Raw genomic sequence first — 21,379 nt, 5'->3', positions numbered from 1 at the left:
GACACTGGCTTCTGTTTAAGCTTCAAGTCATGGAGAATGGAAACTAGCTTAATCCATCAGTCCACAGTAGGAAATACATCTTTCCAGGTTTGCTGGAAAAAGCTCGTGGTAGAGTTTTCACTGAGCATTAGGGATTTGTTGGGGGATTAAAAAGAGAAAAAGAAAGTAAATGTAAAATACTCACTTCAAAGCACTTATTTAAAGGAAAATGTAGAGAAGGAAAGACACTGCTGACACAGTGTTAGCAAACAGCCCAATCACAGACGACATGAATAGAACATCTGACATATGAACCTCATGGAAAAGGGATAGCAAAGTGTCAGATATTAAAAGAAATAAGAATATAAAGCTGTCCTCAAAAACTGGCCCACTAGAAATGAATGATTTTGGAAGACAGAAGAAGACAATGCTGCTGATAATCTTTGTCAAAGAAATATATATATATGTATTTTTCAAATGCCTTCTCTTTATCATGATTTAATTTATACTTTAAAAATAGGGCACAATACAGCTCAAACAAAGCACCTTCTCCAAGGCATTCATTTAAATCATGTGCATAAGGAAAAGAGTTTGCGATTTACTTTCTCATTGTCTCTCCTACCTTCTGAGCCACCCCTATTGCCCTTCTACAGGCAGGACTATGGCACTGCACATGGAAAAGCCCAATTCCTAGAGGGAAAGCCGGGGAGCCCATTCCCACAGGGAGCTTCTTCCCGGGGTTCCCTGCGCTCCCCCAGGTCACACCGTGGCCCTGAGACAGAGCTGCTGCCCTGCACGTTGCTCTGCTGCTGAACTTGCTGGGTATTTTGAACCTGGTGCTTTCGGGGCACGTGCTGACTGGCACTGAGAGCTGGGGGATGCCAGCTTGCTAAAATGGCCCAGTCTGCTGGATGGATCTGGAGTACTTAGCAGGCAGACTCCTAAAACTCAAAACCTGAAGTTGAAATAAATAAGACTCTGTTGATCCTCAGTGGAAAATAATAGTATGTTTTTCTCCTGTGCTCCCTCTCTTTATTTTTATTTTTTAAGATAACAAAACGCAGCTAACTAAGAAGCAGAAAAGCTTTTTGTTTTGTTTTGTTAGCATTATCTGAGCATTATCCAGGAACTGAGGTAAAGTTAAGGGGAGGATAACTGGCAGACAGCCTAAACAGTGCTGTCCTGACAGCACAGATTCCTGTCGGAAGCCCTCTGCAAGCCCTGGTTTTCCAGAATTACTTCCAAAGCATCCAGGGCAAGGAAGTTAGGGATCCCAATACCGGGAGACCACCTTCTTACCCCACGTGCATGAGAGCTGATGGCAAAGAGCTGCAGGAGTGAACAAAAGGAGGACACTTGAGTTGCTCACCCCGGTTACCCTAGCCCAGCTCAGGGACAGGCTGCACACATCTGGCCTGCGGTGTTGCCACCCCAGCCAGAACAATGTCATCGCTTGTGATCTTCAAGCTGGACCTTGCTGTTTGCAGTCACATGTAGATTTTTGACAACTTTAGCAAAATCTCTTAACTTAAAAAACAATTACCAAAAATAATCACCAATATTCATACATACAGATACAAGTGCGTACTAAATAGAAGTATACATATAAAGATCTTTTTAATCCTCCAATTTTTAATAAATATCCTGCATCCTTCCAGGGATAACTGAAGTAATGCTCACATGACCAAACAGCCACATGCTTTGTTCTACATTCATTTCCTGAGCATGCAACAGAATTTGGCAGATTTTCACTTAAAAGAACGGGGATTTGGAAACTCACCAAGATGAACTTCCCAAAGATCCTTGGAGAAACTATGAGCCTGTCTATTGAAAATATTTCCACCCTCTGAAGTACTGCTGAAATAACTGTCAACTCTTTCAGAGCTGAAAAGGGGATCAATATTATTCAGATATTCTACACCCTCTTACTCTGTATGTGGTAAAGAAATACATTTTTAATGCCCTCGCACATCGATTTATACCAAGTATTAAATAATTCCTGAACTGCCAATAGAAATTAATGGTTTGAAATTCCTATAATCAGAGTCAAAAAAAAACTTAATTTTGGGGTCTGCATCAGTGAGCTGCTAAATTTCTGGGCAGCCCTTTTGTGCACACACAACTCCCAGTACATTCATGTCATTTCCTACATCAAGGCAAATTTAGCCTATGATTGCCTATTAGCATTTTTGCTGAAAATCTTTAATTGATTAATTTTTACTACTTGAAAGTTAATTGCTGCGGGACTACAGAATGGATGCACATAGAGAAAGAGACCACTTACTACCAGCCCGTAGTTCTACTTTGGAAACTTACTACTAAATGGTGAAAATTAAGACAACTATTTCCATTTAAAAATCTCTCTGGTTGCTATTAAACACCTACAATTAAATTGTGAGTAATTGGCAATTTTATCCCTATTCAACTTCATCAATAAAGATAAAAAGGGAAAAGACACAGTTGTTTCACATCGGAGATAGATGATCAATTTCCTAAAACTGTGATAAACAGCTGAGAAGAAATATTATGAAACCACAAGGCTATCAAAGAATGGTCAGAAACACATAAACAAGCAAATATGCAAGATTGGGAAGTTTCTAGAAAACTGTTTCAGTTATTAACTAACTGTACCTAGTACAGCAAACAAATAAGACTAAGAATTTTATACAGAGCAAATGTAAAGAACTCAAATGCACATATAGTTGTTATCTCAAATTCTTTAGATCAAGTGGATCAGACTGTTTTTATCATTCAGAAATAGTAAACATTTGCTGACTTAGAAGAAGAGAAATGATACAACAGAAAAGCAATATATACCAAATTAAAACAGAAGTGCCACAGGCTAAAGCCTGCAATAAACACTTTCTAAAAACTCCGAAACAGATTAAGAGGCTTTGCAGAGCAGCTGCGTTTTGATAGTTGATTCCAAAAGTGCTGTATTTGATTCAAATATCATGTTAATTTTAAAAGCATTTTTGAGCTACTTAAAATCAGTGGTTCATCATGTTACACTGGTTTCCATCTGGATAACAATAATTAGGAAACAAAAATCAGGTTGTAAAACTGACACAATGTAAGGTTTTTTTGTTTTTTTTTTTTGAGTATATCTATGCATATTTAGCACGGAAAAGGCTACCTATCACATTCATTGCATGTATCATGTTTTAAATATTCAGCCTATCTTACCGTTTTGTGTGAGTTTGGTGGAGCAGAGAAAGGACGTAATCCAGAAGGACTCTTTAGTGGTTTTTACTGCTTGGCTGTTGTGTCCTAGGAAAATTCCCTTTGAAAAGGGAAGCTTGAGGTAGCGACTAGAATCCTGAAGGTTTGTGTTTTCTTCACACTGTGAAAACAAACCAGTGCAAAATCACTGCACTACATAAAAAGGAAAGACCAGATCCCTAACTATATGAATTATTCCTGTTTCTTTGACAATAAATGAGGGAAGACAATTTTCATTATGGGAAGACCTTATACAAATGAATTCTGGCATGCCAAATCTGACAGATAAAATTTCTGTTTAAAAGAGAGTAGACACAAGTTTGCATTGTGTTTCTTGTATTTCTTGATGATTGCATTGTTTAAAAAGAAAAGGAAATTTCAAGACTTTCATGCTTCATAATGTATTCAGCAAGTCTTATGACTAGGTTTAAACATATGTAAAAAGAAGAACAGACTTAAAGATTAGGTAATGTACCAGAGATCTGGTAGTTAAATATTTTTAACCCAGAAAAAGTAATATCAAGCTATCATCTTAAACATATACACAGATCATGGAGTACTTTATCAGCATAAAGCCTAACATGCAAAATATACATATTTTACATGTCTTTCCAATTTTTATTCTCCTTTTGCATAAGAACTAAACCATTGTTATGAAGACTATCCCCTAGCGACAAAATGAGTCAGCACATTCTCTAACTAAAAATATTCTTGTTTCAGATGGGAAAATCAGATCAAGTTTTCATATGCATAAACAAATTAAGCTCATTTTCTCATTAATGGAAACTGCTTTTTCATCTTTGCTTTTAGATTGTAGTTTTGTATTTGATATGAAAATCTAATAATTTTGCATAGGTTACATCAAATGAGTAGCTGCCAATTTTGGTGTTAAAATTAGCATTTAATTGGGAGCATATCAAAATCCTGTAAAAAAGGTAATTGTTAAATGTAAGCAAGAAAAGAAATTCTGTAGAACTATAGTTCTGGTTAGTTCTGTGAAACTAACTGTACAAAAAGATGCCATGGGGTGGATGCCCAGGAGCGACAAAGGAGAAGGGCTTGCTTGTTTTTCCACCTTCAGCAATTTGTTGGTGGATAGTAGAAGAGGCACTTTAACACACTTCACATGTTTTAACTGATCTTAGCTTTGTGAAATTCACTGTGAATATAGTGTACTATATTAGCACTTCACAAGTACAAGCAACCACTGCACTGCATTCCTAGATTCAACCGCAATTTTAACAAGATCCATAATATTAAACAACTAGCAAAGGATAATTTTAGTAGTGACAAGATTATCACTCATTTGGCAAGCAATATAGACTGCCTCAGCCTAGCGCTTCTGGGTCTTTGCAGTAAGTTCCAGAGGAATCATTACTGTTAATGATCTCTAATTCAAATTACCTTGTGCACAATGAGTTCATGGGTGCCATCTGGCAGCGTCCTCCCATTTTCCTGCATCAGGGGCACGAAAGAAAAGCCAAACAACTTCTTCTCACCCTTTTCTTTTGCTGAAATATGCAGGTCAGAAACAGTATTTACAGTTGACATTATGTGTTTTAGACAAAGTGAATGGATATAATGCAGGCTAAGAAATATACTGGAAGCTAGTTGAACTAGTCAAACCAAGAACATCTTAAATCTCTTTTTATGCTTCTTTACAAGTAAAACAAATCCCAAGATTAATAAATTAATAAATAGATTAATAATAAAAATGGATTAATAAATAAATTATTGAGGTAGTTTTGCCAGTTTTTCTTCAGACTGATGCCAATTGCAAGATAGGTAGAAGTAAGACACAGTAGATAGGCCAAGTTAAAACCTTGCATCTGATACCCTCATTCTAGGAAATAGAGCACCTGACTCTTGAGAAAAATTACTGGAAGTCAACACCTTCCCCTTAGGCTTTTGTCACACATGGAGCTTATTCACAGAGCTAGTGTTTTTTCTCATACTACTAATCATGAACAAAAATGGCAAATAAACTTGAATGCAAAAGGTGTGGGTGACATTTTTCAGGCTAGTTGGCAGCCAGGATCCTTCATAGAGACTGTTCACAATGGAAAACTCACAGTTCTTCCAAACTACACCTTATTACAGGCCTCCTGACAAACTGGCCATCTGTACCCAGGGATTGTCTGTTCACAGCTCACAGAATCAGGCTTTAAATGAGATTTAAGAAGTAATAATACATACAAATGAGCAAAGAAAAATCTTACAGATTTCAGGATCTCTAGGAAGTGGCTATGAGAAAGACAAAGGGAGGCGAGTACCAAGAATAGGTATAACCATAGCATGACCAGATACTACACTTTATTATGTTGGAAAGCCTTCTGTTCTTCTACAATAGTTCTAAAAAGAATTCTAAATTGCAAAAAAAAAAAAACAGTATTTTTATGCCTGCAATTGAGATAGAGCCCACATGCTCTCGTGTGAGAATATTTTTGGCACATATATCTCAACTGGCTGATACTTGTCCTGTACTTGACCTAGCAGGAAAAAAACAACCCTTAGCCATCTTGCATTGTTTCTTGATGCAAATAAATCTATCTTTAGTTTTCCTAGTTCTCCTGTAATCCTGTGAACGCTTGTCAAAGCAAGGTCTGCTCTCCCTGCAGTGCTTTATGTCAGCTTAGTTAGTTTTCATGTGCAAGGCTCCCTTGAAGTCATTTGCTTTTTCTGACAAGGCAAGAACTGCTGCACAAATAGCTTAATCTGCCTGTTTCTGAAGTGCAACGACTCTTCTGCCCCACATCTCTCAGTTACAGTTGCTACTTTGGAGGTTTAGCAGATGCTCATGGTTATGATACTAGCTAGAGAAAAGACTTTTTTTTGAGGCTTTAGTTGCATTGAAAGAATGCAACAAGAGCAAGCTTTCAGTTTACATCTTAAAACTTGCTTCATGAAGCATCTGAAGTAGTGAAAGAGTTGTAAATTTAGTGTGTCTCTTCTGTCTTTATATATTTTGGAAGTATTTATCCCAGTATTTGTCACACTAGACCGCACTATGCCATGGTATTTGTAGGACCAACATTTATAGAGGAAAACATGTTCTACTTCCAGAAGAGATTTTCAGATCATCTCCTCTAATGGTTTCTGTTATCTCACTGTAAGTTCCAAAGCAGTCTTCTGGAATTACTTAATAATTACTGCAGAAAAATAATAAAGGCTTCAAACTGTAGCCTTAGCAATGTGTAGAGATCCAAAGGACTGCGACACAGCCTATCCAACACGAGAAAAAAGCCATTTTGTGTGCTATCCTCTATAGCAGCTCCTCCCCACCAGTTTCTGTTTTAGGTCAGTCTCAGACTACACTGCACTTTTGTTTTCAAATTAAGCATCTACCTCCGCAGACACGGCTGAAAAGGCTATTAATAGCATTTATGCACTTTACATGGAGTCTTGATTCTGGTGTCTAAGTTAAGGGCTACTGGCATGGTAGAGAAAACAAAACAGTAGCAAAAAGATCCAGTTTGTACCCCATGGGAAAGACTGCACAAACATACATAGTAAATCCATTTGAAACATGCCATTGTCATCCAAAGATACTGTCACCTGTGTGGGCACCATTTTCCACAAACACAGTGTAAATAATGAAATCTTGCAATATCTGCATCGCCATGAGTCAAGAAAAGCTGAAGTTTAAAAGACATATAGTTTTATCCACCTTTCTGTACTCGGTCAAAAGCATTTGGTACCATGTGTACAAAACCTGTCTTCCACATCTTGCATGCAAAAGATTGATCCAGAACTCAGTATCATTTTTTATCCCAAATCATCTCTAAATTATCTCTAAATTATCAAGAATATTCAGGGCATTTCAGAATGACTGGCTTTTGGCAGGGAGTGGTAAGAGTGTGAAAAAATGCAGTACAAGAGTTACATTAGCTGACTATACTGCATCTACTTCTTCCTTGTGTGGTTTGGTAAACTTATTCCAAGAACCAAGTTTAGATTCTGGTAATTCAACAGGTTCATTCTAAATTTTAATTTTCAATTTTCTTGAAACTGCTTTACAGCCATAACAATGCATATTTCTATTTTAATAAAACTAGACTAGTTTCTCCTGGTATTTAGGCTCTACCGAAACCAAACGTCCACCAGGCAGAGCCGCAAGCCTGAAAAACTGTGTCCTAAAGCCACTGCAGAGGGGGAAGTGTTTGTGCAGCTCTTGGTGTTCGAGACGAGCAGAGGCTGCGGCCACTTACTGGAGCAGTGCCGGAACTCGCAGCGGATGTGCGCCCCTCGGAACTTGTCCACCGGGATAGGGAGCTTCAGCAGCTCGGCCCATCGGGGGCCGTTGTTGTGATACAGCACAAAGGAATGGTACTCGCTGGCTGGGGGCTCTCCTGAGCCAAAGGAGATAAAATCCTGGCAAAGGCAAAAACAGTGCTTAAAGATGAAAGGACTGGTGCGTTTTCCTGGCAAGACGTCACCAAGACTATTTACTAAGTGCTATATGTGGTATAATGCTATGTATTCTAAAACCCATAAAAATACTAGCACTTTGCTAATATTTGCTGGTTAGAAAAAATAGCAAAAATCATCAACACAGAGGAGAATCACAGGATTATTTAAGAAAAATTGTGTCAGGAAGGTTTAAACAACAAATATGATGTGGTGGCCCCAGATACAGAACGGTCCTTCGCGCCTCATCCCCAGACTTTCCAAATAAAAAGTGAAAAGAGACCACATCAGGTCCCCAAGACTTACAGTCATCTACGATATGCCTGTAACCCCTGTGGTGTTAGTATTGCTCCCCAGCATGCACAAACCGAGCAATCTGAATGTCCTGAGTGGGAACACGCACAGTGCTGCCTGCCTTAGGCACATCCCTAACGGCTGCATCACGGAGAGCAGAGCAATCCCAGTGTCTTGGGAACACCTATCAATTCCCTATTGATAGGCAAAACATACTTCTGCTGTAGCTTTTCTTCTGAGAATTATGAATTATTAGCTTTGCATTTTTCTATCTTTGCTATATACATACAATACATACATGTGTATGTAGGCATATATGTGTGTGTGGGTGTGAACATAGATATTACATGTCACACACAGACATGACATGAATTTACACACGCAGTCTCACTTTACAGAGTTACACACACACAGAATGAAGTCCGGATTATCCATGTCAGCAAATGGTGTCACTCAGAACCTACAGAAGAAGTCCTTTTAAATAAGAAAAACAACTTGATGCTAAAGAAACATGGAAGAGGTTGAGGGTGAACAGAAATATTTCGGTGCAAAAAAAAATCTGAGAAATAGTGATCTTCTCATGCCAAAATAAAATGCAAAGTGAACAATGCCTACTAGTTAGCTATCAGCAGCAGCAACCATCAAACCTGGAGAAAGGAAGGAACACGATCTTATCTTTTTATTACCCCATCCTGGTAATTATTGCATCAAAGAACTCTGATTTATTAAAACCAGCCAACAAATGGAAAATGATTGAAATGTGGGGCATGAGAAAATGCACATTTTTACTAAAAAAGTTAATATCAAATCAAAGCTTTCCAAAAATTGATCTTGATTCAACATTTTCCAGCATTTTAATGGGAACATTACTTTTTGGGTTGGTGCTTGCAGCTGTTTTTCTGAATCACATAATTGATACCAGAATTAAAACAAACATGCTTTTTGTAAAGATCCTAAGCAAAAGTGTAAATACGTTGAATATTTAAAGACAACAAGAGATAAACATGACCACAACCTTACCAAAGCATTTTCTTACTCCTTGAGCAATATTAAGGATACTGATTTACTTATAAAAATATTGATTTACATATTGATACTTACAATATTGATTTACTTATGTAAATGTATATCAAAATTAATTAAATACACAGATACCTTTAAAATTTGACCACTGCTGTCCACAACATGCATTGTCACTTCCACGTTTCTTGCTACACTTTTTCCTCCTTTCTCAAATTCTCCTCTTTCTACAGTGATATATAAATCATTCCTCATTTCACCTATAAAAAAAGGCATGTAAGTTGCTGACTTTTTTCTTTTAATCTCATCATTTTATAACTTTTTAAGACATAGCTTAAAATGCAGGAAAAAAAGAATGTCAATACTTCCAAATCCAAAAGGGAAGACCTGAAATCTAACTGATTTTAGAAAACAATCTGTAATAGAAGCTCTACTTCCTTAAAGATTAACCTGAATTCTAGAAGCATCTATGATAAATTCAGACATGATATTTACTTATCATAAAGGAATTATTTCCATTTTCCACGGGATCTGACAGAAATGTAACAATATTTTGCACCAGAAATTTCATGACCTAGTACAGATAGAATAGGTATCTAGTACAGACAGATAAAACATTGAAAACATTTTTATTCTTTAATACAACAAACTGTACAGGATTTGAATGAAAAACAAGAAAGGAATCCAAAAGAAAGTAATCCCAGCTTCACAAAACCTAAGCAGATGCATTTTGAGCTCTTAGGAGAAAAAAAAGTTTTACTTTTTAGATGTCAGAAAAAATCAAATAACATGGAAAAAAACACAAAGGAAGAAGATGTGCTTTCATAATTATTGTCTTCTTATTCTCTTAAGAGAATCTGGGCAGAAGTTGTAATCGGGCTGCCAAATATGATAGTTTAGAGAATGTTTTCCTATCTACATTCATTCAGGAAGCTCTACTCCATCTTCAAAGTCTCAGAACAGATCAAGGCATGTGGGTCGTCTTACTGAAGGAGAAGAACAAAACCCAAACCATAAAAGCCAAATTAAGTCAAAGAGGAGAACAAGTCGCTCAAAGTATAGGATAAACAATGGTGTTTTGGAAGGAAACAGATGGCTATAAAAGCGGAAGGGAGATTACAAATAAATCAGAAAATTAATCAAGAAGCAAGCTATCACTTATGTATCAAGGGTACATTCCTGTCTCACAGTATCCGGCAGAGTTGATATCTTGTATTCCCCTCTCCCCCTCAAAATAAATGAACAAACAAACAAACAAAAATAAATAATGCAATTTATTTATTGCTATATCTATGCAATATATGCATATATATAAAATGCAATATATACATGTGTATAATATATGCAATTATATAAACTAACGTTCAAGCTGAAACTAAAGCCAGAAACACATTCTTTTATTTATCTATCTACCTATCTATCTATCTATCTTTTTATTTATTTAAATAATTTGTTTCTGGCTTGAGCATTTGGATTCGTGCTTTCGTATTTGTATATATTTCACTATTGCTTTACAAAACCACTACTTGCAATCTTAACATAGGAAAAACAACTATATTGAATTTGCACAGTTCAGATGATAGTTACAGTGGAAAGCTCAAACCATAAAACCAAGCTCTTCACAAAACTTTAGCACAATATTCATATGCACATACTACAAAGAAAAGCAACATCAGATTAAAAAGTCAATAGGGTTGTAAAAAATGAAGCAAAAAGCTTTAACAGAAAACAAAATTGCTGACTGAAAAGAAAATGGATTTGAGAAGTGAACCTCATTCTGGAAAAGAACATAGAAGGAAAATCCTGATAAGAATTAACAAAAATATAGTTGGGTCCATCTTTTCAGAACTTCTTACCTCTCCAATATTCTGGAATTTTCCTGATCATATACTTGAATGTAGGATACCTATACTCCTTTAAATGATCTTTTTTCGTTTATGTAAACTATAATTACCAGACTACAAGATAATGTAGGTTTTTTCTTTTCTTTTTTTCTTTTCTTTTTCTTTTTTTGTAGGATCTTTGCCTCAACCAGGAGCCCAGAAACACATTTCTCACAGACAGAATCATCTTGTTTCTACTGAGAGGCATTTACAGCCACAAGCAGCACTGAAAGGGAAAGCCGTGCTCAATACCTAATTTCTAAGGAATCTGGTAGACAGATGGTACCTTCAGCAAAAGTATTTGCCCGATTCTAACCGCCTAGTTGCAGGCATACTGAGATTTTTTCTAAAGATTCATGCTAGACCAAATTTGAGGAATTTTTGCAGAAACAGGAAAGGCAAGCCCTAGTTATTTGAGTATATTAGATTTTAATTACTGGTCCAAACCATGCACATGCAATTGAATCTAAATATAAAATATTACAAACCTTTAATCATGGAAAAAAAAAAAAAAAGGAACACACATCATAGAATCATAGAATCATAGAATGCTTAAGGTTGGAAGGGACCTCTAGAGATCATCTAGTCCAACCCCCCTGCACACGCAGGGTCACCTAGAGCACGTGGCACAGGGCGGCATCCAAGCGGGTTTTGAAGATCTCCAGAGAAGGAGACTCCACAACCTCTCTGGGCAGCCTGTTCCAGTGCTCTGTCACCCTCACTGTTAAGAAATTTTTCCTTAAGTTCCTGTGGAACTTTTGATGCTTCCGTTTCTGGCCGTTTCCTCTAGTTCTGTCATGGCCACCACTGAAAAGAGGCCAGCACCATCCTCCTCACTGCCTCCCTTGAGGTACTTACAGACACTGATTAGATCTCCAGCTTCACATTCAGAAATTGCCTTCTTCAACTCTGCTTCAGTGAAAACCTCCAATGTTTATTTTCAGACTAAGGTTTTGTACAGGAATAAGCAAGTGGAAACAATACAGAAAATGACGATCAACTTCAAGCTGACAAGTCTATTTTACCTACAATGATGTTGCATGGCATGAAAGGTCTAGATCTTGTGAAGGAATTTCTTTTAAAAGAAAGTGCAGCTCATTTTGGCCTGTTTAACAGAGGATCTCCATCCTTCAAGTCCTATAGTAACTACAAATAGCCTTAAGATTTCTAAATTCAGCAGGGCTCCAGGGCTCCAGGACTGTGCAGTGAACAGAGGGATGCAGACATTCAAACAGGAGCAGTGTTAGCCAGAATGGACAGGGTCAAACCCATGTCTAGGACTGAGCATGAAGCTTTCTAGATAAGAGGCCTCCATAAAAAATGTGAATGAAAATGTTGTGAGAGTTATACATGCTTTGTGCAGCTAAACCACACAGCGCTCCTGAAATGTGAAGTGCGGTTGTAGACAGAAGCTGGAAAACAGCGAATTTAAAAAGCTATCCACCGCATTTCTGTGTTGTCCGAAACAGGTACCCATCTTAGCACACTTAACTTCTATCCATCATCCCAATAAAAATTGAGGTTAATATGCAACAATCAACCATAGGTAAGATAGATAGAAAGTTGATGCATGTTAGATGTAAGAAGATTAATAATACATTATGGGGGGAAAAAAAAGCTGTAGACCTCAGTGCTTTGACACTACTTGTCCATCACACTATGGTTTTATCGATTTGACTAATCAAAAGCAGATTCCAAATATTTAAAGCCACAGATCAAAATCCTTAGAGGAGCTTCTACTATGAGGTGAGGGCTAAGTTTGAAGCTCCACAGAAGTTGATAAAAGGCCATAAATTTGCAATGATGTGGATGATTGCTCAGTCTTAACTTTCTCATGCAGCACAAGCATTTGCTACACACACTGCAGGGATGTTTGCTGAAGTGAACTTAATTGTATTTGAAAGGTGTTGAATTGAAATATCTGAGCTGCTAAATCAGAGTTTGTACAACACAGACCCAGCAGCACCTGCACCCTCATATGGTCCTGCCAAAGCATGCCAGCTTTTACCTGGCAAAAGCAGCTAGAAAGCACAAGTTGCAGGCTGTGAGAGGAAAAAAAAAAACACATAAAACCAGACCATTCTTGCCTAAAATGTAGATGCAAACAAGGCATGCTACAGCCCCAGGTTTCCAAAAGAAAAAGAAACAGAAGAAGGTGTGGGCAGACTTAATGACTTCAATCCGATGAGCAACAAAGCATCCAAGGGCTGAGCTGGAGTGGAGGACAGAGACCTGCTCAGCATTAATTACAAGAAAGAGGCAATTACCAGGAGGAAGAGGAAAGGCCAATTAAACCAGCAAAACAACTGCAAGACAGATTGCTGGAGGACAAGCTCAGCTAACAGAGGTCAGCCCCGCTGACCTGCCAGCTACAAGACACAATTTTTAAATAACCAAAAAAGAGGCAGGAGTCATTTGAGGGTTGGAGAGGACAGCACCTGCTGAGGAGGCCCATCCTCTCGGCATGGCGCAGGTAAGCAGGCCGCAGGGCCGCGCAGGCCGCAGAGCCGCACCATCCGCCCACCGACTCCTTCCCGCACGGGTGGCAGGCAATCACCACAGTCCAGCAGCCCACGCGCACGCACGGGGCTGCTGCTGGTCACAGGAGGCACCCCCGGCTGCAGCACCCCGTGAAACTGCCTGCAGGGCACCCACAACTGCCCCCAGCTCACAGAGGCCACCAGCGCCGCCTCTGAGCCCCAGGGCATGGGAGCAACGGGTAGAATCACCAGAGAGGAGATCAGGCCAGGAAAAGTGTCCAGAGAAAGGCAGAATACTTCTATGAAAGAATTGTTTGTTCTTTTATCTTTCTACAAATGTTTCTACTTAACCTACCTGTAAGAATAGCGGTCCTTTATCACAAAACTGCTTTTGAACACATGCTGGGGGAGTTGTGAGTTGCAGTTGCTGCACAGACATGACGACGACAGAGGTAGTATAACAAATTCTCCTATTCCGATCACATTTAGAACTGAAACATTTCGTGTAGCATATTAACATGGAATAAAGCTTTCAAGCTGAAGATAGCTATCAAAGGCAGATCAAAGGCAGCTGTCTTCATTAGAAAGAAAAAGGCAGCATCATTTGCCAGCCATCCTCAAGGAAGCTTTACAGAGAAAGAAATTCCACTTTGACTATTTACTACTGTAAGAAAACACATCCTGAATCCACAAATCTAAACTGTCTCTGACAGCAGCAGCTAATTTAAAAATAATTATGCACAAGTCAGTAGGAGTGTTTGATGGCAGCTACCATCTGAAAGCTTTGTTCAGAACTACAGATGCTTCTGATCTAACAGGAGCAGAAAGCTTTATTCTGCTTACAGAAAGTTCCTGCTAATCCTCATTTCTGTAAAACACAAGGTAACAAGTTGCTCTGTTTGATAACCTAAATGCAACTTCAACAGCTCTCAAGTTCAGTTGCAGAGACTGAGCATTTCTGAACACAGCACAGATGAAAAGGTTTTATTCAGCCTCTAAACCTTGTGGATACAATATGACTTAGAGCAAATGGATTGTGGAATGGGGCAATGTGTAACTCTTATCAGCAAGAGGATCTCAAACAAAACAAAACAAAACAGACCAACAACAACAAAAACACATCTCAGGTGATTCTAACTTGCAGAGAAGGCTGGGGATCTTTAGCCCACCCTGACACCAAGACCTCAAATAAATATATTCAATGTCTCACTGAAAACCAGGATATTAATATTGATGCTGATCCAACAAGCAAACAAACTTTGGAAGGAAAAAGAGTAGGACTGGAAAATCTTCCACTCTCTTTTCAGCCCACTTGACTTGTAAAAGGACAGTGAAAGGTCTCATGAGAAAAAAAAAGAAACAGGAGGAACACGGCGGAAGAGTTCAAATCAAAAATAGGTGGTCCCTTATCTGGGAAAGGCAGCAGTGAGTACCAGGTAATGAAATAGTGTGTAGATTAAATTTTAATAAGTTAGATGACAAGCTGCTGCTGTAGTCACAATCTGGAGGCTGGATAAGAATCCTAAAGGACACTTTAACTATCAAAATATGTGTTGCATTAATAATAGTAATACTTACTGAAAAGAAAAAAGGATCAAGTCCTAGAATAACCTACCAATACTTAGTCCCTTTCTGATGCCTTTCTGGCAATAGAAACTTTTTCCTTCTAACATATCAAGGATTTCAAAGTCAAACTACACAGTTGTATTTAATTTAAAAAGAAAAAAAAAAGGTGAAAATCATAATGCAGAAGGATCCAAAAGAGGAAGATCTTTAAGGAGATCACTTCAGGAATATACAGACACATTATATTTCACAAGGAATTTAATCACTTTAGTAGGTGAAATCCCACTGCTGAAAATATCTCTTCTTCCGTTGTCATTATAGAAGATACCAAAGGAGTGCCTGGCTGCTTCTCTGTGAATGTCTTCTGGAAGGGAGTACATCTGAAGCTCACTACGGATGCTGGGGATAGCTCCAAGGAAGAGGGCGAAGCTCGCTGCCATGCGTGAAGCTGGCAGGGAGCGTCTGTGTCAGATGGCGCAGCCGTGACGAGCAGCTCTCTGGTGAGCTCCTCCTCGCCAAAGGGCCACCAGGCGACTGCACAGGGCCCTGCAAGAGGGATTCTCAAACGGCAACACTTCTACATCTCATACAGCACGTAGATTTACCGTGTGAGACCCATGTGTTCTGCAATTCCTTCTTGGGGTTCCCTTTAAAGCAAACTGATTTGAACAAATAGGGAATAAAGGATTTACAAATGCTTTACCTGTTGATTGTCAATAAATCATTTTCAACAGAATTTTGAGAGACCATTTTAAAAAGCAGAAGCATTCACTTGTTGGCTAATGCTACTTACCTTTGTAAATCAGCAAAGACAGACTTTCAAGACTACACTTGTGTATGCCTCCCACACACCAGTGCTATATATATATTAAACACTCAACAGAAAACCAGCTTACTCTTCCAAATACTATAAACTGAAGGAGGCCCTTTTCCCCTCCTCTACTTGCAGAAGCTTTAATTGAGGGAAGCTCAGTTACATTACATCATTTCTTCCCTTTGCATTGTCTTCTGTTTTTCCTTCAGTTCGCAATGAATCAAGAAAATAAACAGACATTATGGGAAGGGGAAGGAAAACAATCCACAAGTTTCTTGCACTGGTTTAAGGTACTATGTAGTTAGGCATTACTAACTTTGCTTCCTCCAGCAACTTTTACAAATGGTAATTCCTCTGGTAAAATCAAGGATTTAAAGAAAGTATTAAAATAGGATTTGGATGGCAGAGGATATCCTCAACAGATTACTATACTTTTATGAAAGGTCAAAATTCAGGGTGTCTTTACTTGACAATATTGTTTAAACATATCTTGTGTAACTAACACATGCGGGCAATATTACAGCATGCAATTAAAAACACATATGTTTGCATTCTTGAAAATCAGAAGAGCAAGCAGAGGCAGGTGAAAGTTTACACTGCTTGGACCCCAAAGAGAATGAGGATGGTTAGAAAAATTCTTACCAGTTCTTGTGAGAGAAAAAATGTTTAGATGTCAAAGACACTTTTTTTCCCTCCTAGAATTAACAGTTCTTTACTAAATCCAAAATTACTGGCAACTATGCAGACACAAACACTTAATATGAAGAAAAAAACAGATTGTATAGCTTTCTTTATGTTTTTGCTCTCCAGACTCTTATTATCAGATTTGACTCAAAGCACAGTCTCCCTCTCAAAATCCTATCACTGGAAAGGCCATGTTATTACATGTATAGCATTTTGAAAGATTATTTGTATAGATAAAAAGGCAAAGATTTTAATTTTAATTTCATTTTAAAAGCTCCTGAAAAGGGAAAGTAAGGAGACCAGAGAATGTATTTTTGCATGTGAAAAGAACAAATGCTCATTTAGTAATCCAAATAAAGTAGCAGCAAGTATATTGAATAGCTTTTCAAAGAGAAGATTTTGATGAGAATTACCTGGACAGCTGAAGAAACTCTTTACAATAAACAAACTTAAATGTTGACAGATGCAAAGCAATGCTGATTTGATAGTTATAAAAAGTTACTTTTTCTAAGTATACAAAAGCTTATATGTAACTTGAAAGCACTGCAATATTCTGAGCAGTTCAATCTATCTACTGAATTAGTAGAAATTACTAAAATGCCACAATACTGAGGAAAAAAAATAAACTTTCTTCCCTTCATTTTTTTTTTAATTAAGAATGGAAGGGGTCTGGAAATACTTCATTTCATTGGAGGGATTAACGCTGCAGATTCATGTGCAGCCTTCAGTTACTTTATTTGTTAAGTACTATCACAGGAGAGGTCCAGGATTAGAAACAAGTAACAGCTCTGCCAAGAATGACATGTCAGCATCATAGACTATCTAAAGTGATGTACGAGGAAAACAGCAATCAACACAACACCACTGTACTGACTTCTCAATTCTCTGGCTTCTTCTAATGCTGGAAGAGTATTAATTTGGATGGATAGGAAGAAGGTTTAAAAAAAAAAAAAGTAATTCATGCCCATTTCCAGTGGCAAAAGATGCAAGTTCTATATCCATCTATGAAGAAAAACAATCAAAAGAGAAAAGGGGAACCTTTTCTCTTGGAGGAATGGCTCCTGCCGCCATTTCAGCCCCTAGAGCATATTTCTATGGTTGCCCTTGGAACTTGTTATTACAAGAGTAAACACTTTTTTTTCCCCTCAGGAAGTATCTTATCTATGCCAATAAACACAGAATAAAGTTGTACATTTTTCAGAGAGAGATATGCACACAATTGGTCTGAGAAAGCAGCATGCCAAAATCCACTTGTTTTTTTTAAATAAAAAAGTGCTAAACTGAGCTTGCACAATTCTTAGAAACTGAGTTGAGAAATTCCTCCAAGAGCTGATTACATAGTGTTCTACCATAATGTATTTTTAGCAGGTCAGCACATCACATTATTTCACAACTGGAAAATGAAGGGATAAGAGAGCTATTTACAGAAGTCATAGAAAATTTGATAACACGGAGCATAAGGTCACTAAATCATACATGAATAAATAGTAAATGCAGAAAGGCTTCTGTGCTCAGTGAAAAACTGCTTCCATCATTATCTGCTGTATTATCTACAATATGCACTTGATTTAATAGCTAATCCACAGACAAAATTAGGTAATAAGCTGTAAGATTTCAATTGAAGATGTTCATTACACACATACACACAGAATAATACATACACATTATATATATATATAAAAAATATATGTAATATATAATGCATCATATATATATATAAGCTAAATGGCACATGACTCACTCATCCTTCTAGATACTGCAGTAACATCAGTAGAATATTTCCATGAAGTTCTAAAACAGTTAATTCCTGACCAAGGATGCTGCAGGACAGATGTTTAACTGGCAGTAAGAATGTACAAGAGCATCCTCAGTTGCCAAGTCTCAGGCAGAAGCCCCAGGAAAGCATATATCCAAAGCCAAAGCTAAATTTTAGTACTGAATTTTAAGTGCATATTTAAGACTTCCATGACTTGTGAAGTATCTAAGCTTATGTATTCTTGTCTTAAAACCTTAGTTTATTTCTAATTTATGTATACAGAAAAACAAGACACATCTTTACAACAAGCAAGTAGTCCCTATTAAAAATCTGCAAGTCATGAAGACGATTTATTCATCAGGACGATTTTCAAAGCCAAAGCTTCTCTGAGTTTGGACTCAGAGTGGGAACTAAGCTTCTCCCTGAAATGTGTCTCAGCAACAGCACATCAACATCATCAAGGAAATCTAGTCTGCTTATATAATTTTGCTTTAAAAATATATTGGTCTTATAATTTTCAGCAAACCATTAAACTTTTTCTAAAACTTCATTTCAGGAGGAGGGTTTTAGATGTTGCTGCAATCTATATTCTTGCTCTACTTGCTTATTCGCATTCATACTAAAACATTCTTTCAACCTTCCTTATTGAAGTACTTGCACATTTTCCACAAAACATTATCACAATAAAGTATCTATATCCTTATTACCACCTATAACTACATTTCCAGTATTATTTGTATAAAGGTCGGCAAAATCTATACAGTGGAGTAAAGTCCAGCGAATCCTTATATAAAAAGGTATCATCTCTTAGGAAATGCCCCATAATATTCTGTTGGTTTTATCTTTCTTTAGTTAGAGCTCAGCAATCCTACATTTCATCATCTTCACTTCCGTAAAGTGGGGTTTCATCTCCAAGAAAGACTGCTATGGCTGTATGCCTTCTGCACTGGCACAGTAACTATACACTGCACAGAGCAGTGGGGAGGCAGGCAAGCAGCTTTCTTTAATTTATCTGAAAAAAAACCATATGAAAGGCCCCAGAAAAGTTTTAAGAATTCTTAGAATACAGTATCTCTTTGGCAATAAGCATTAGCAAAGAACTAATGAGAAAAAAAATAGTTTTCAGATGCTTTCCATTTTCTTCTTTTCAACTTACCAGGCATGATAATATTGGAAAAGCCTAGTTTCCTTGTTATGGATACACCATGGGTAAACATAGATGTGTACTCTCTCCTAATTTGCTCTATGTCTCCATGAAGCAATTGAAGAGAAACCGCCAGACCTAAAAATAAAGAGGAAAAAAAACCCAAAAACTAATTAGAGTAAGACAGTCAGGATGACCAAAGTCTGAATATTTCTTTTAAATTGCATGTGCTTATACACGTGTAATCACTCCTGACATAACTGAATTCAAGCAGAGTTCTGAAGTTCTAGGAGGTCACCAACACATCTCAGAGTTTTTGTGTATTAGGAAAGGGTAACAATAACCAGAAATTGATAAATAGTGGAAGAAAACAAGTAACCAAAGAGCATTATTAATTTTTTAGTGTTATGTAACAGAACTACAAAGATACATCGAATTAAAATTATCCTAACAAAGATCTATTGATGCCTTAAGCAGAAAAAAAAATAGAGAAATGTCTATTTAGAGAAGCAGCAATTGGTAGTATTTTATGTTTTCATTTACTTCAACACAATGCTGCCTTGGTTGGTATGCCAAGAAAGAGGCGAATATGAAGTCCCATTAAAATGAATCATTTCACCTTATATATTGTACAAATCATTCATTAAAGATGTAAAAAAAAAGCAAGCTATGAAACCATGTAGATCAATATTTTTCTACTTACAGTATTCAACAATAAACTCATTATAATAATGACAAAACCCACATTTTTTCAATATTCATGAGATATAATCAGTTTTTAATGCTCTTTTTTCTATGTTTGCTGGAAAGCATACAAAATGCAAAATGATGACTGCATAATTATTTTCTAATATTTATTCCTCCAGAACCAAGGAAGAAGAACTTCACCTATCATACCCACAGGATGCAAAATAATTTCAAGCACCATATTTCACTACAGTTGAAATTACACAAACAACAGACATGCTTTTTGGTTATTTCAAATATAATCATGGAAACAAGTGTTAGGATGACTGAGAGATTAATCTTCCCAGACCCTGAAAATCCCTACAGCAGATCACATGCCAACACGCAGAGCAAGGAGTAGAGCAAACTCTTCATGTACATGGAAGAACTGGAGATAAAGACAACTCAGAAGCTTCATAATCCACTTTAATTTAAGCTTAGATAAATAACACACCTATTTGATCAGATTTCCATTCTATTAACACGAAGAACAGCTCAGCTAAATATCTCCAGCTGAGTACATGAACAAAAAAATACCCAGTGGCATCTATTTTAAGTATCCTTTAAAGATGAATGCCATGGACAGTAATTATTTTAGTAGTGGGAATTTGTTCTGTGTTTATCATGTTAAATTTAGGGAGCAGTGACAACTATAGTCAATGTAGACCAAAGAATAAGTGGCCAACTGATGGTTCTGGAGCCTTTCATGGCCTGCAGCTCTCCGTAACAGGTCATAATCCAGGAGAAAACCCAGACTCTATTAGCACAAATGAAAAGTTTTTTATTGCTGGATGGGAGAAGCTACATCTCCCTCCACAGATCCCTACAGCAACTGCATTAGCCTGGCAAGGAAGCAAACACAGCAGCTTTGTTGAGGTTAGGTCACCTTTGTCACCATAGGTCACCTTTGTCCAGGTTAGGTCACAGAAGGGAAGAAAAAAAGTGAGCAATGTGCTTTAAAGCTCTGCTGGAACTTTTGGTTGCTCTTTTTGGGGTTCCAGGCCTACTGCAGAGTCAAAAGGTAGAACCACAAATGATGCTGTATCATCGGCTTTTCCCTGTCTCTCCTGCTGATAAAGAATCATTTGGCCTCCTGCCATCAGCCAGGGTGCCTTGTGCTGTGTCCAAGCCCCCTTTTCCTCTTCTCAGCTTCCAATAATGAAACGAATCAGGGTTCTAGAAGTATTAAATTCCCCAAATCTTCAAACTGAGAAGAGATTAATTTTAACTGTCTTGAATTCTCTCACACTGGTCCTTCCTCAGCGACAGCAAGCTATGCTTCTAATTCTTCACAGTTTCTACCTGCAGCACATTCCAGTTCAAGATTTCTTAGAAAATACGTATTTAGATCCTAGAATCATATTTGTTTGCATATTGCAAACGTTCCTCAAAAAAGTCATTTAA

At 37.5% G+C, this 21,379-nt stretch overlaps 1 protein-coding gene across 1 annotated transcript in view; it reads right to left on the bottom strand.

The window, feature by feature from the left end:
- DOCK4 (dedicator of cytokinesis 4) overlaps positions 1-21,379 on the bottom strand; it is a 218,055-nt gene that overhangs the window by 74,435 nt on the left and 122,241 nt on the right. Inside the window, exons 13-17 of the mRNA XM_088529928.1 lie at positions 19,262-19,387; positions 9,058-9,182; positions 7,410-7,572; positions 4,606-4,712; positions 3,166-3,322 (exon numbers count right to left, since the gene is read on the bottom strand). Of these exons, the coding sequence (XP_088386054.1) occupies positions 3,166-3,322; positions 4,606-4,712; positions 7,410-7,572; positions 9,058-9,182; positions 19,262-19,387 (678 nt within the window). The remainder of the gene's footprint in view (positions 1-3,165; positions 3,323-4,605; positions 4,713-7,409; positions 7,573-9,057; positions 9,183-19,261; positions 19,388-21,379) is intronic.

Source organism: Tinamus guttatus, unplaced genomic scaffold (genome assembly GCF_059628265.1).
Source record: "Tinamus guttatus ecotype Peru unplaced genomic scaffold, ASM5962826v1 Tinamus_guttatus_pri_ptg000355l, whole genome shotgun sequence".
Classification (NCBI taxonomy): Eukaryota; Metazoa; Chordata; class Aves; order Tinamiformes; family Tinamidae; genus Tinamus; species Tinamus guttatus.
The sequence above is the reverse complement of the archived record's forward strand: the minus strand, read 5'-3'. Positions and strand labels throughout refer to the sequence as shown.